This window comes from Balaenoptera ricei, chromosome 6 (assembly GCF_028023285.1).
Source record: "Balaenoptera ricei isolate mBalRic1 chromosome 6, mBalRic1.hap2, whole genome shotgun sequence".
Taxonomy (NCBI): Eukaryota; Metazoa; Chordata; class Mammalia; order Artiodactyla; family Balaenopteridae; genus Balaenoptera; species Balaenoptera ricei.
The window spans coordinates 80,162,867-80,178,264 of record NC_082644.1 but is presented as its reverse complement, the minus strand read 5'-3'; the positions used below and the strand labels follow the sequence as shown (position 1 = coordinate 80,178,264).

At 35.4% G+C, this 15,398-nt stretch overlaps 1 protein-coding gene and 1 pseudogene across 5 annotated transcripts in view; both read right to left on the bottom strand.

The window, feature by feature from the left end:
* The window catches only part of VPS13A (vacuolar protein sorting 13 homolog A), a 258,210-nt gene that overhangs the window by 78,449 nt on the left and 164,363 nt on the right, over positions 1-15,398 (bottom strand). For all 5 annotated transcript variants that reach the window (XR_009503701.1, XM_059924955.1, XM_059924956.1 and 2 more), the window contains one exon: positions 170-262. Coding sequence is in view for 4 of the 5 variants with exons in the window: in XM_059924955.1 (XP_059780938.1) it covers positions 170-262 (93 nt within the window). In the remaining variant the exon portion in view is untranslated. The remainder of the gene's footprint in view (positions 1-169; positions 263-15,398) is intronic.
* On the bottom strand, positions 1,207-2,424 carry LOC132367866 (heterogeneous nuclear ribonucleoprotein A1-like; annotated as a pseudogene).

The window sequence follows — 15,398 nt, the reverse complement described above, 5'->3', positions numbered from 1 at the left end:
AAGCCCTCGCACAGAAACGAAGACCCAACACAGCCATAAATAAATAAATTTAAAAAAAAAAAAAAGCTTTTTTTTGCTTATTTAATAATTAAAAGAGTTGCTATAATAATTGCTTATTTCTAAGTTTTATTGATTTTTTCAAAAGGGCACTGACTACATTGTAACTTACCTTCAGTGTGAGGGATTTTACTGATAATTCAATCACTTGTGGATCTGTACTTATCTGAGTAGCTTGATAGAACAAATCACAAGGCTGCAAAACCTGTGAGAGAAAACCCAATACTATTAAATTAACATGTTCTTAAAATATTTTTATTTATAGACTTTCCCAGTAATAGATAAGTATGTTAAATAAACAAGTTAGTAAAAATAACTATTTAAAAAACAAGTGAATCAATAAAACATTTCTTAATTATCCTCTTATTCATTATTCATAAAAAATAGAAAGTACTAACAATATTAGCAACACTATTGATACAATAAGTAAAAGAATTTCTTAAATATGCTTAAATACATGAAAATTCCACAAAACTTGTATTCTGTATTTTATTTTACAGAAGTTCCTTGGAATCCCTGGGGAATTGGTTCCAGGACATACACATCTGTCCCCTGCCCCCTACCCCTCACCCATGGCAGATACTAAAATCCAAGGATGTTCAAGTCCTATATATAAAATGGCACAGTGTTCAACAACAGCAAAACAAACAACCCAATTTAAAAAATGGGCAGAGGAGCTGAACAGACTTTTTTCCAAAGAAGGCAAACAGATGGCCAACAGGCACATGAAAAGATGTTCAACATCTCTAATTATTAGGGAAATGCAAATCAAAACCACAATAAAATATCACCTCATATCTGTTAGAATGGCTATTATCAAAAAGGCAAGTGTTGGAAAGAATGTGGAAGAAAGGGAACCCTCATACACTAGCAGTGAGATTGGTGTAGCTACTGTGGAAAACAGTACAGAGATTCCTCAAAAAATTAAGAATAGAACTACCATATGATCCAGCTATTCCACTGCTGGGTATTTAACCAAATAATACAAAAGCACTAATTCAAAAAGATATATGCCACCCTATGTTCGTTGCAGCATTATTACTATTATTTTTTTTTAAAAGACACATTTATTCAGCGTCATGATCAGACTTATTACATTTAGCAATCAACAGCATGGGTGCAAAAAAAAAAAAAAATTTACATAAAAACCCTTTGTTGGAATGCTTTACACTTTCCACAGAACAGAAACTAAAATAACCTGTTATACAATTAGTCACAAATACAGTCCTCGAGTTTTTTTGCCCATACACATGAGTATTGTCTAAAACATGTCTTCTTTGTAGCAGCTAGGCCCTGCCACCACTGTGCCTGGCTGAGTTCACAAATCAGTTGTACCCTGTAGCTTCCCTGTCACTTCTCTGGCTCTCCTCTCCTGCTAAGCTTTGTTTCCTGGCAGTAATCAAAACCTTCTGCCACTGCTATAGCTACTGCTGCTGCTGGAACCACCACAGCCACCTTGGTTTCGGGGTTTGGCAAAGTATTGGCCTCCACCACCATAGGGGCCAGAACTTCTGCCTCCAAAGTTTCCTCCTTTCATGGGTCCAAAATTTGAAGATTGATTGCTGTAACTGCCAAAATCATTGTAGCTTCCACCACCTCCAAAATTGCTTCCATCATTACCGAATCCATTATAGCCATCCTGCTGCCACTATATCCACCACCACCGTGGCTGCCACGAAAGCCACCTTGGCCACTGAAGTTTCCTCCACGACCAAAGCTGTCATTCCCACCAAAACCACCTCCACGACCACCACCGAAGTTTCCAGAACCACTTCGATCTCTTTGGCTGGATGAAGCACTAGCCATCTCTTGCTTAGATAGGGCTTTCCTTACTTCACAGTTGTGGCCATTCACAGTGTGGTATTTCTGAATGACAGACAATCTTGTCTACAGAGTCATGGTCATCAAAGGTTACGAAAGCAAAGCCTCTCTTTTTGCCACTGCCTCTCGGTCAGTCATGATTTCAATCACTTCAATTTTCCCATACTGTTCAAAATAATCTCTTAGGTGATGTTCTTCAGTGTCTTCTTTAATGCCACCAACAAAAATCTTTTTCACAGTTAAGTGGGCACCAGGTCTTTGAGAATCTTCTCTTGAGACGGCCCTCTTTGGTTCCACAACTCTTCCATCCACCTTGTGTGTCCTTACATTCATGGCCGCATCCACCTCCTCCACAGTGGCATATGTGACAAATCCGAAGCCTCTGGAGTGCTTGGTGTTTGGATCCTTCATTACCACACAATCTGTGAGCGTTCCCCACTGCTCAAAATGGCTCCACAGACTCTCATCAGTTGTTTCAAAGCTCAAACCTCCAATGAAGAGCTTCTGCAGTTGTTTGGGCTCTTTGGGTGACTCTGACTTAGACATGACGGCAGTGGAGGGGGTGGGGGAGACGTCAACGATGCTTACTCGGCGGCGTCCACAGGCAGAAAGGAGTAATCTACTGAACATATCTCTGCAGCATTATTTATAATAGCCAAGATATGGAAGCAACCTAAGTGCTCATCAACAGATGAAAAGATAATGAAAATGTGGGGTGTGTGTATATGTTTGTATACATATACACATACATATAAGGGAATACTACTCAGCCATAAAAAGGTGAAACTATGCCATCTGCAACAATATGGATGGACCTTGAGGGTATTATACTAAGTGAAATGAGTCAGATGGAGAAAGACAAATACTGTATGATTTCACTTACATGTGTAATATAAAAAATAAAAAACAAACAATATGAATGAACAAACCAAACAAAACAAACATGTAGATATAGAGAACAGAGTAGAGGTTACAGAGGGGAAGGGGTGGGGGACAAAACGGGTAGGGGTCAACTGTATGGTGACCGATGAAAACTAAATTTTTGGTGGTGAGCATACTGTTGTGTATGCAGAAGTAGAAAAATAATATTGCATACATGAAACTTATATAATGTTATAAGCCAACATTATCTCAAGAAAAAAAGACAGTACAGTCAGCCCTCTGTATCCACACGTTCTGTATTTGTGGATTCAACTGCGGATTAAATTACTAAAATAAAATTTTATCATGGTATTTTTTTCCATTATAAAATGAAGTAAAATGAATTAATCTATATAGGACAAGCTACAAAAGATGAGAAGAAAAAATTATAAATATATTAGACTTACTAAATAATTCTTAATATAATTATAAATTAACTGAGTTTTCCCTAACTATGGTAAGCATAAATCTGTCCTCTAGCCCCTAGCGACTCACGTTCCTCCCAAATGCAAAATATATTCACCACCTCCTAAGGTTCCCTTTTTAATATTTATTTATTTATTTACTTATTTGGTTGCGTCGGATCTTAGTTGCGGCACACGGGATCTTCATTGCAGCATGCGGGATCTTTTTTTTTTAGTTGTGGCATGCGGGATCTTTTGTTGCGGCATGCGGGATCTAGTTCCCTGACCAGGGATCCAACCCGGGCCCCCTGCATTGGGAGCGTGGAGTCTTAACCACTGGACCACCAGGGAAGTCCCCCTCCTAAAGTTCCTAATAGTCGCCTCCCATCATAGCCCAAAGTCCAAAATCTCATCATCTAAATCTGTATCTCACCACATAATCAGTTCATCTACATCTTTCATTAATTCAAAATTCTAAAATCTCATCTCTCTCATCAGCTCAAAGTCTAAAATCTAAATCAGGTCCAGATGTTGATGAAGTTCCTGGGTGTAATCTATTAAGTACAACTGCTGGGGCACAATTTCTCTTAAAACTGAAACTAAGATGAGTTGCTTGCTCTCACCACTCCCAACATAGGATGGTGGGACAGATATAGGATAACAATTACAGATATTCCAATTCAAATACAAGGTAGAAGGAAGTCACTAGTCCAAAGAAGTTCTGAAATCCAGCCAGATAAATAAATTTCTTGATTAGATTTCAAAGTCTAGGAACAATTCTCTGTGGCCGTCAACTCCACCCTGAGTCATCCTTCCTTTTTTTTTATAAAAGGTTGCACAAATTTGCAGCTGAGTAGTTTTATCATCCTGCTTCCTGCCAGTAGAATTCTGGGGGGTCCAAGAATCTCTCTTCATTTTGTACTCTCTGTCCCTCTCAGTCCATACTGGCAGTGTTTCTGCTAAAATAATATTCTCAAGAACCCTGAGGGCCTTCTATAGATTTCATGACGTTTCATTCCATTAGACAAAAGCTGCATTCGTAGATCTTTTTTAGATAATGATGGGCTCCTGCTCTTATTTTAAGGCTAAGGGTTGATACCCTTATGATTCCTAGAGGCCTTCTGGTTTGATTGAGAAGATCTGTGAAACATACATTGATCTCTTGAAAGGGCCCTTTGTGTGACTGAATACTCATTTTTTAATCTGAGGTTCAGCAAAAGGTTATACAATTACATATTCTTTTCTCTATGCTATATTTCTGGCAGCCACTTCTGACTTGTAGCATCTTATGCCATTTGGAAGACTGAGAATTATCAAAGTCATTAAGACCTGGTTCTTTCTGTTTAACTGTTTTTCCCATAATTTATCTCTCTGCTCCAGCATTTTTCTATAACAATAAGAAACCAGGAAGCACCTTCAAATCAGGCAGCTTGGAAATCTCCTTAACTGTATATCCATGTTTGTCACTTACAAGTTTTGCTTTCCACATAAGTCCAAGACTCAATTTTGCAAAGCCTTCTGTCACTACATGTCAAGCCATCCCCCTATTTCCAATAACATATCTTTTACCTTCCTTCTGAGCCCTCACTGGCAGCATTCTTAATGACCATATTTCTACCAAGATACTGTTTAAGCTTTCTCTATCATTCTCTTCAAAATTCCTTTAGTTTCTACATACCTCTGCTTACTGCCCAGTTCCAAAGCTGCTCCCACATTTTAAATAATTGCTACAACAGCATATTACTTCTATATAAAAATCTGTATTTGTTTCCTATTGCTGTATAACAAATCACCACAAATTTAGTAGCTCAAAACAACATAAATTTATTATTTCCCCATTTTCAGGGGTCAGGAATTTCACTGAAATCAAATGTCAGTGTGCTGAGTTCTCATCTGGAGGCTTGACTAGGAAAAGATCTGTTCCCATACTCCTTCAGGCTGCTGGTAGAATTTATTTCTTTGTGACCCTAGGGCTGAGATTTCCATTTACTTGCTAGCATTTGGCTAGGCATAACTTTGTACTCCTACTAGTCCCTAATAGGTTCCTGACATGTGGCCTTATTTATTGAATACATGGCAGTTAGCTCCTTCAAGGCCGGCAGGAAAGCATCTCTTTGATGTTTCACCATTTTTAAAATTAGGTTAGGCCCATCTGGAATCTCTCTTTGTTAACCTCAACGTTAGGCAATTAGTAACCTAATTATATTCACTGGTCCTGTCCACATTCAAGGGGAGGAGACCATACTGGACACATGCTACAGGGGGTAGAAATCTTGGAGGCCATCTTCAATTCTGCCTACGCTAAGGATGAAAAATAAATCAGAAAAAAAGTGACATCTAAACCTATTTCTCCAAAAAAAGCACATTAACATCTACCATTATTCTAATAAATCAGCAAGATCAACTGGTACATGACTTAAATAATAAGTATATTATTTCTTTAAACTCCAGGGACAGGAAATTATAACCACATTACAATACATAATCTAAGATATTCAACATAAAATTTGTGTTATTTCTTCATTTTAGAGAAGGCAAAAAAATAAAAACAAAAATACTATTACAAATGCATATAAAATTTCTCTATCACTTGGAAATTTTTAATTGGCTTTTTAAAATATCTCCTTCCCAAAATAAATATGAAGGTATGCTTTGATTCTTACCCAATTCCTACATTTTCAAGTCTAGTTAAGCTACTTAGGATTAAAAATGCAGCTGGTCCTTAACAGTAAACACGTTCATGTCAAGACTACATTAAATGGTCAAGTTTTCCATAATACAATCCATATAGACCAATTTAATAATGTGGAAACATTTCTTAAAATGGAATTATTTTCCTACTAGTATTATTTTATTGCCTCCAACTATATCCATTGTGATTTTATTGCTGTTTCTATCATTTTTTTCTCCTTCTTATCCTCAACTCTCACCATACTGCTACCAGTCTTAAATGATTTTAAGACTATTGAAGCATTCCTTTCCTGAGGATACTGTTTCCTCTTCAGAGAAGCAATCTTAGGCTATCTAACATCTAAGAGCCTACAAGAGCTGACTATAAATTTCCTATTTTACAACAGTATCTTGGTGGTGGGAAAGATTATTCCAAGCTTAGGACCACTAAATACTAACAATAACAACAAAAAAGGCAGAGTATAAGGGTACGGATGCTGGTATGTGAGTAGGTGTGGGATGGGAACTTGTACTCTCTGAAACCCAGGTTCTCTGCATATGCTATCCCTTTGTGCTGAAACACACTCCTGTGACTCCTCTATTGCAGTTTAACTAGCTAGTACTTAATCATCCTCCAGGCATCAGCATAAATGTCATTTCTACTGAGAAGTCTCCCTCACCTACTACTCCAGAACAGTTATAGTCTTCTATTACAGAATCCTAATTAGCAAACAGAATATAAGGACAAGTTAAAATATCCTCAAATTTAGGGTTAACCCATAAATGTAAGGCTAGTATGCCACAGGAAAAACTATCAATGTAATTTATCATAAGAGTAGTAAAACCTATTGTAGTTTTTTCAATAGATGGCAGTAAGCGCTCAATAAAATTCCAGTTATTCATGATTAAGATTATTTCAAAATTAGATATGTAATATTTCTCAACACACTAAAGGTTTTATATTTAAATTATAAGCAAGTATTAAAACTATAGTAATATTACCTCACTTAACAATGGGAATACAATGAGGATGAATCGTTATTGCCATTCAAGAATGTGACTTTTGCAGATGAGTTTTAGTAAATCTAACATCATAAAAATATTAGTACAGGTAACAAGTTTAGAAAAGTTACAGTATAAGATAAATTCATGAAAAAAGCTGACAACCATTTACAGTAGACATAAAATAAATTAAATATCTGGATCATGATTCAGATTTTTTACAAAAAGGTTTAAAACAATTCTAAAGGATTTAAGAATTTATTCAAAAATTATTATAAAATCCTAATAGGTGAAAGAGACATAAGTAAATGTATACTCTACAGGTAGAAAAGATGAGGATATTAAATATGTTAATAATTGTAAAAATTTAGGGTCATGTATTCTTTGAAAATTAAATTCTAATAAAAAATGCTCATATACCACACTCCACATACATTTTTTAAAAGTTCGTGAATCTTTAATAAACATGTGCATGTGTCTTTTTGAATTATGGTTTTCTCTGGGTATATGCCCAGTAGTGGGATTGCTGGGTCATATGGTAATTCTGTTTTTAGTTTTTTAAGGAACCTTCATACTGTTCTCCATATCAATTTAAATTACCATCAACAGTGCAAGAGGGTTCCCTTTTCTCCACACCCTCTCTAGCATTTGTTTGTAGACTTTTTGATGATGTCCACTCTGACCAGTGTGAGGTGATACCTTACTGTAGTTTTGATTTGCATTTCTCTAATAATTAGTGATGTTGAGCATCTTTTCATGTGCATGCACCCCAAGGTTCACTGCAGCACTATTTACAATAGCCAGGTCATGGAAGCAACCTAAATGCCCATTAACAGATGAATGGATAAAGAAGATGTGGTACACACATACAATGGAATTTTACTCAGCCATAAAAAGGAACGAAATTGGGTCATTTGTAGAGACGTGGATGGACCTAGAGACTGTCATACAGAGCAAAGTAAGTCAGAAAGAGAAAAACAAATATCGTATATTAATGCATATATGTGGAACCTAGAAAAATGGTACAGATGAACTGGTTTGCAGGGCAGAAATAGAGACACAGATGTAGAGAACAAACATATGGACACCAAGGGGGGAAAGTGGCGGAGGGGTGGTGGTGGTGGTGTAATGAATTGGGAGATTGGGACTGACATGTATACACTAATATGTATAAAATAGATAACTAATAAGAACCTGCTGTATAGAAAAAAAAAGTAAAATTCAAAAAAAAAAAAAGAAATTATTTTCTAACATAAATGACTATGATACCAATTAAAGTTCAACTAATTGCAACTTATCAAAATGTATGTGGCCAAAACAGCTAGCTGGCCATAAATATCCTTCTCAAAATTCCCAACAATCACAGATGTTTCCCTTATATGGTTGTCCAGCTAAGGATCTCCTTTTTTAGACTTCTATTTCCATCTGTGAAGGAAGAAACTTGTGACCAAGCAATAATCCACCTACAAGTTGAAAAGTCATGTTAAAAAAAAGTTTGCTTGATGTAAAAGAATGAAATTGGAACCTTCTCTAACACCATATACAAAAATAAACTCAAAATGCACCAAAGACCTAAACGTAAGATGATATTATAAAACTCCTAGAAGAAAACATAGGCAGAGACCTTTGACATAAACTGCAACAATATTTTTTAGGATCCCTCTCATGAAGCAAAGGAAATAAAAGCAAAAATAAACAAATGGGACCTAATTAAACTTAAAAGCTTTTGCACAGCAAAGGAAACCATTGACAAAATGAAAAGACAACCTACCGAATGGGAGAAAATGTTTGCAAGTGATATGACCAATAAAGGGTTAATATCCAAAATACAGAAACAGCTCGTACAACTCAACATCAAAAAACCAAACAATCAGATTAAAAAATGGGCAGAAGAACTGAAAAGACATTTTTCCAAAGAGGACATGCAGATGGCCAACAGGCACATGAAAAGATGATCAACATAGCTAATCATCAGAGAAATGCAAATCAAAACCACACTGAGGCATTACCTCACACCTGTTAGAATGGCTATCATCAAAAAGAACACAAAATACAAATGTTGGCGAGCATGTGGAGAAAAGGGAACCCTTGTACACTGTTGGTGGGAATGTAAATTAGTGCAACCACTGTGGAAGACAGTATGGAAGTTTCTTAAAAAACTGAAAACAGAACTACCATATGACCTAGCAATTCCACTCCTGGGTAATAGCCAAAAAACCCAAAAACACAAATTCAAAAAGATACATGGACCTCAATGTTCATAGCAGTATTATTTACAATTGCCAAGATATGGAAGTAACCTTAGTGGCCATCAACAGATGAATGGATCAAGAAGATGTGGTGTGTGTATATATATATATGTGTGTGTGTGTGTATATATATATATATATATATATATACACACACACATACACACACACACATACACACACACACACAGGACTACTACTCTGTCATGTAAAAGAATAAAAATTTGCCATCTGCAGAAACATGGATGGACTTGGAGGGCATTATGCTAAGTGAAATAAGTCACACAGAGAAAGACAAAGACTGTATGGTATCACTTACATGTAGAATCTAAAAAATAAAATAAACTAGTGAATATAACAAAAAAGAAGCAGACTCATATTCTAGTGGTTACCAGTGGGGAGAGGGAATCAGGGAGAAGGGCAATATAGGGGTAGGGGAATAAGAGGTACAAACTATGAGTTATAAAATAAGCTACAAGGATATACTGTACAACACAGGGAATATAGCCAATATTTATAATAACTATAAATGGAGTATAACCTTTAAAAATTGTGAATCACTATATTATACACCTGTAACTTATGTAATATTGTACAGTAACTATGCTTCAATTTAAAAAAAAGTCTGCTTGAAACTATAGGCATGCTACCAAGGCAACCTTGCAAAGTCCCCAAGGAAAAACACAGGAGCAGAGAAGTTATCTCACAACTTCATGGTAGTTTACCTTCTAGTTATTTGTGAAGTTCTTTAGAGACACACACACACACACACACACACACACACACACACACACACTAAGCAGAAGGCTATTGCTAAGTAGAGTGAAATGGTCAGCAATTTCAGAATGATATGGAGAATGGGGCTGAAAAGAAAAAAAACAATTTCAGAATCTGCCAAAAATGGGCTTTAATATGGGCCCTAGTAAGTACTCCTGGCTGTCAGATGGGACGCTGAGACAGATACTATATACTAGTGGATATGAACCAGGAGTAAACAAGGCTTTACAACAACTGCAACCCAGCCTCCAATAAGTTTAATTCCTACTAGATAAAGGTAAATTGTCCCCAGTCTATATGTCTAACAAAGAGCAAGTGAAACCCTCCTTACAGGAAGAAAATAATCAATGAAACCTCTATAACATTTCATTATACTGTCTGGCATTCAATAATAAAGTATCTGATATATGAAGAAACAAAACCTAAAGAGAAAACAGAAGTAAACAGAGATGACTCAATTATTGGCATTATCAAGAACTTTGAAGTAATTTTGATTAATATGTAAAAAAAAATGAATGACAGAGGGGTCTATAAAAAGAAATTATATAACTTAAAAATGCAATACTAGGAATTAAGAACTTGATAATAATGTTTAATAGCACATTAGACAAAACAGAAGACAGAATTAGAAAAAAAATTAGGAAAATTAGGAAAAAACATCTAGTGTGAAACATGGAACAATATGAATGGAGAATAAAGAAATGCGCTTAAGCGACATATGGAATATGACTAAAATGTCTAACAAGAAATTGAAAGTCAAAGAAGGGAAGGAGAGAGAACATGTGACATAGAAGCAATATCTAATGAGATAATGACCAAGAATTTTCTAAACCTATGAAATACACAAAGCTACAGATTCAAGAAGTACCACAGGCTCCAAAAGAATAAATATAAAGCACATCTAGACATACCATGAAAGTTTTAAATGTACATAGCTACCAATTTAAAACTTTATATCCAGCAAAATTATCCTTCAAAAGAGAAGGCAAAATAAAGACATTTCCACACAAAAACTGAGAGTATCTGCCACCAAGAGACCACATTAAAATAAATACTAAAAGGAGCTTTTCAAAAAAATAAAAAATAAATAAAATAAAATAAAAGGAGCTTTTCAGGAAGAAAGAAAATGATTCCAGATGTAAACATGGAGATGTAGGAAGAAATAAAAAATAATAGAAACAGATTATATGTGGGTAAATATAAATGAATACTGACTGCAACAAAAACAAAAATACCCTGTAGATTCTAAATATATATTGAATTAAAATCTATGACTACTATTACAAAATGGTAGAACAGGATTTAAAGCATTCTAAAAGCTTTAAAAGTGGTAAAAATATTTATAATATTTATATTAGACTTTACTAAGTCTAGAATGCATGTTATAATATCCAGGATAATGACTACAAGAACAGAAAAAGAATATATAACTAATAAGCTAATAAAGGGGAAAAATAGAAAAATTTAAAAGTCCTATTAATCCCCCAAAAAGAACAATATAGAGAAAAAAACAGAACATAAAATATATGGAACAAATAGTATGAACAGTAGGTCACAGATTTAAAACCAATTACAGTACAGTAGTTACAGTGTGTAAATGCACTAAATATCTTAATTAAAAGACTCAACTATGAAAAACAAATAAATATGCTGCTTACAAAATACCACAGCTTAAACATAAGGAAACTGAAAGGTTAAAAGTAAAAGGATAGGAAAAGATATACCATGCAAATACCACAAAGAAGCTGGAATAGTTATACTAATAGTAGGTAAGTAGAATTTAGAAATCATTTCCAGAGATAAAGAAGACATTTTAATAAAATGGTCAAATTTACCAGCAAGATTTAATACAGAATGTGTACACATTTAAATGACCTAGCTTCAAAATGTATAAAGCAAATATTGACAAAACTAAACATAAAATAGCTAAATTCACAACGAAAATAGATTTTAATAGATCTCTTTCAATAAACTGATAAAACGGACAGGGAAAAAAAAGGCTCTAAGAATATAGCAGATCTGAACAATATTATGGACAAAATCTATCTTAATAGAATGCTATTCCTCAAACAACAAAACACACTTTTTCCCCAGTGTACACTCAATATTCATAAAAACAAAATTAACCATATCCTGGGCCATAAGATAAGTCTCAACAAACTTCAAAGAATTAAAATCAGAATATGTTAATAGACCACACTGATATCAAGGTAGAAATCAACAATAAAAAGACAACCAGAGGGCTTCCCTGGTGGTGCAGTGGTTGAGAATCTGCCTGCTAATGCAGGGGACACGGGTTCAAGCCCTGGTCTGGGAAGATCCCACATGCCACGGAGCAACTAGGCCCGTGAGCCACAATTACTGAGCCTGCGCGTCTGGAGCCTGTGCTCCGCAACAAGAGAGGCCGCGATAGTGAAGAGGCCCGTGCACCGCGATGAAGAGTGGCCCCCGCTTGCCGCAACTAGAGAAAGCCCTCGCACAGAAACGAAGACCTAACACAGCCATAAATAAATAAATAAATAAATAAATAAATAAGACAACCAGAAAACCCCTAAATATTTGGAAATTAAGCAAAACCCTTCTAATCCATGCATAAAAAATAAAAATGAGAAAGTATTTTTAACAGAATAATAAAAATACAACATATCAACCCTAGTAGCTGTGCTTAGAGGAAAAATTACTCTCTTAAAAGGCATATGCTGGGAAGAAAAAAGACAGAATATCAATTATCTAAGCATCCATTAAGAAGTTAGAAAAATTACAGCAATTTAACCCAAATAAAATATACAAAAACAACACAACAACAATAATAAAACAGAAAACAAATGTATAATGAAGGGAATCAAGCAAGTGACATTTTGGTCTTTAGAAAGACTGCCTTTGCTGGGCTCCCTTAAAACTGTGTGCTGACATATCACTAAATTCTGGCCAAAAGGACGTGAGCAGAAGTGGTATGTGCAACTTCTGGGCAGTGCTCTTAGAATGGGCATCCCTTTTTGCCTTCATGTTCTCTCCTTACCACCATCACTCACCCCCAGCAACCTGCAAGGTAGGTACATTGTGAACTATCTTTGAACAAGCAGATTAAGTTACAGCCTACGAATAGTGGAACAAGATGGAAAGAGCCTGGTTCCCCTACATTACACCAGAGCCATTAAACTGAGTCATTATTCCATGTTTCTAGAAAGAATATTTAGTTCTACCATGCATTAGCTATCTTTTGGAGGGGGGACCTCTTGTTACAGCAGCCTAATTAATATCTTAATACAAAATTTCATACCTAAAAATTGGCACTACTGCAACAAAGTAAAAAATATCTGTGACTGATTTAGCAACTGGATAGACAAGGAACATATCAAAATACAAAGCTGATAATTCTAACAATGCTAGAGCAAAATATTTGGTAAAACTGCTACTGGTGGTACCTAGGAAGACAGACCATGTTCTTAACAACAACAACAACAAAAAAGCCTAAACTTTTAGCTAGACAGGTCTGGCTAGAATCTTGATGTGTATTAGCTCCTTCTTTCTATTGTTTGCAAAGGCCTATAAGAGAAGGGAAAACACTGAGGAGAGCCAAGCTCTAAATAGGAAACTCAGCAAGAAATAAGACTGTGGCTGCTATTTTTTCTCTGGCAATTTTTGTTAAGATCAGACACGGGAGACAAAAAAAAAAAAAAAAAGATAACAGATGTGGCTATCCCCCTCCCCCAAACCTACTGTTAAAGTAGCCTTTACTAAGTCAGGATGAAGGGAGGATAGGCAGATGACAGATTAGTAAATAAAAGAAGAGTTCTATAGCCAAAAAAACCACCCTGTGAATAAATAGTAGCTTTGGATATTAAGGTTACTTACAAATGGAACAACCTAGATGGCAAACTAAATGTTTAACGAATTAAGGACTGCCAAAGAGACCAATATCTGGCAAACAAAAGCTTGTTATTATTAAAACTGCTAAAACAATCTCCAAGTAATAAACTTAACAGGAAGTAAGCTGTGAAAATAGTGCAGTTCCCGAAAAAAGACAACAGCCACTTCAGATGTGTCTACAGTGGATAACGATTAAAAAAAAAAAAACAAAAAAAAAACTCTCAGAGGGGAAAGCCAGAGCCACGTGAGAAAATGAGGACAATGTCCTTTCAAGAGAAAAAAAATCAAAGACTCCAACATGTGCTATCCAAGGAATTTACTCCACTGCTGGAGCTTAAAGTTTTCACAGTTCCACTCAGCAGGACATGATAATTGTTATGAATCAATGACTGCCAAGTGTTTCCCATTCTTTCTTTTTCTGAATGGGTTTTTAAATTGCAATTATCCTGCCCTTACACCACTGTTATACTAGTGGTTGTGTAGATAGTGGTGAAGTGTGTGCCTGTTGAAAAGTGGTAACTTATTTGTTTAGTACTTAATATATTGCCAGATCAAAAGAAGTCACATGCAGACTCAACAGAGAAAACTGTCACCTAAAGATCTTGAACTCTGAGCTGAGATTTTATCCCTTGAGGAAGAAGTGAATATGTTCTATGGGTGAGAAAAGACAAGTATGGATTATTTGTATGAACAAAGGAAGAAACCTTTGAGTGGACTGTAAGAAGACCCTCTAGTCGCCACCTGTTATCTGTTCTCCTTTTCTTCTACAGTAACAGAAGTTTCATCTGAGCATAACATAGCTCAGAAAAGAGACCACATTCTCCAACCTTTTTTGAAGGTAAGGGTGGTCATACAGCTACATTCAAGCCAAAAGACTGTGAATAGAAAAAATACATGTAAAATATCTATGTATAACCTAAAAGAGAATCAGTATGCCCTCCATTTTTTACTTCTTCTCTTTGCTTAGAGGTGAGCCATCAGCCTTGCAAACTAGGGAAACAGTCTATCCTATATCCTAGCCAATACATAGGTATTTACTTTTAACAAAATTACATCTTATATTTCTATGTTGTTAATACTTAGAATATTTATACTTCTATTACTCCTGTAGAAGCCCAAATATTTTTATAAGCGTTTTATATGAGTACTAGGAGTCAGACAGTTAACTTGAAAAGACGTCTTTGAAGAAATGAATTTTAATCAGTTATGAAGAGGAGGAAGGCCAAGAGGATATTAGAGAATAAAATACAAATGTGAAGTATGTCAAAACAAAAGGCTGATGGTACAAATAAGCCATATGGAGAAAAGCAAAAAACATGTCTGAGCAAAAATGTCTAGATGGGAGAAAAAAATTAAAAATAATAAAACTGAAACAGCACAATAAACAATTGGTAGAAAGTCTTAAAGGCCTAAAAGCAGTGTGGAATTGATATGGTTAGAAAGTCAGAGTAAAGTCTTCACTGAGAAGTGTCTAGATGAAAGCAACTTCTTCGTGAGACTATCTCCACAAACACATAAAACAATAAGGAACAACTGAAAAAATGAAAGAGTTTCAAAGCTGGTATAATAATCTACATTAGGCTCTACAAGCAGAAAGAAAGGTATTTTACAGAGTAAGGTTGGAAAG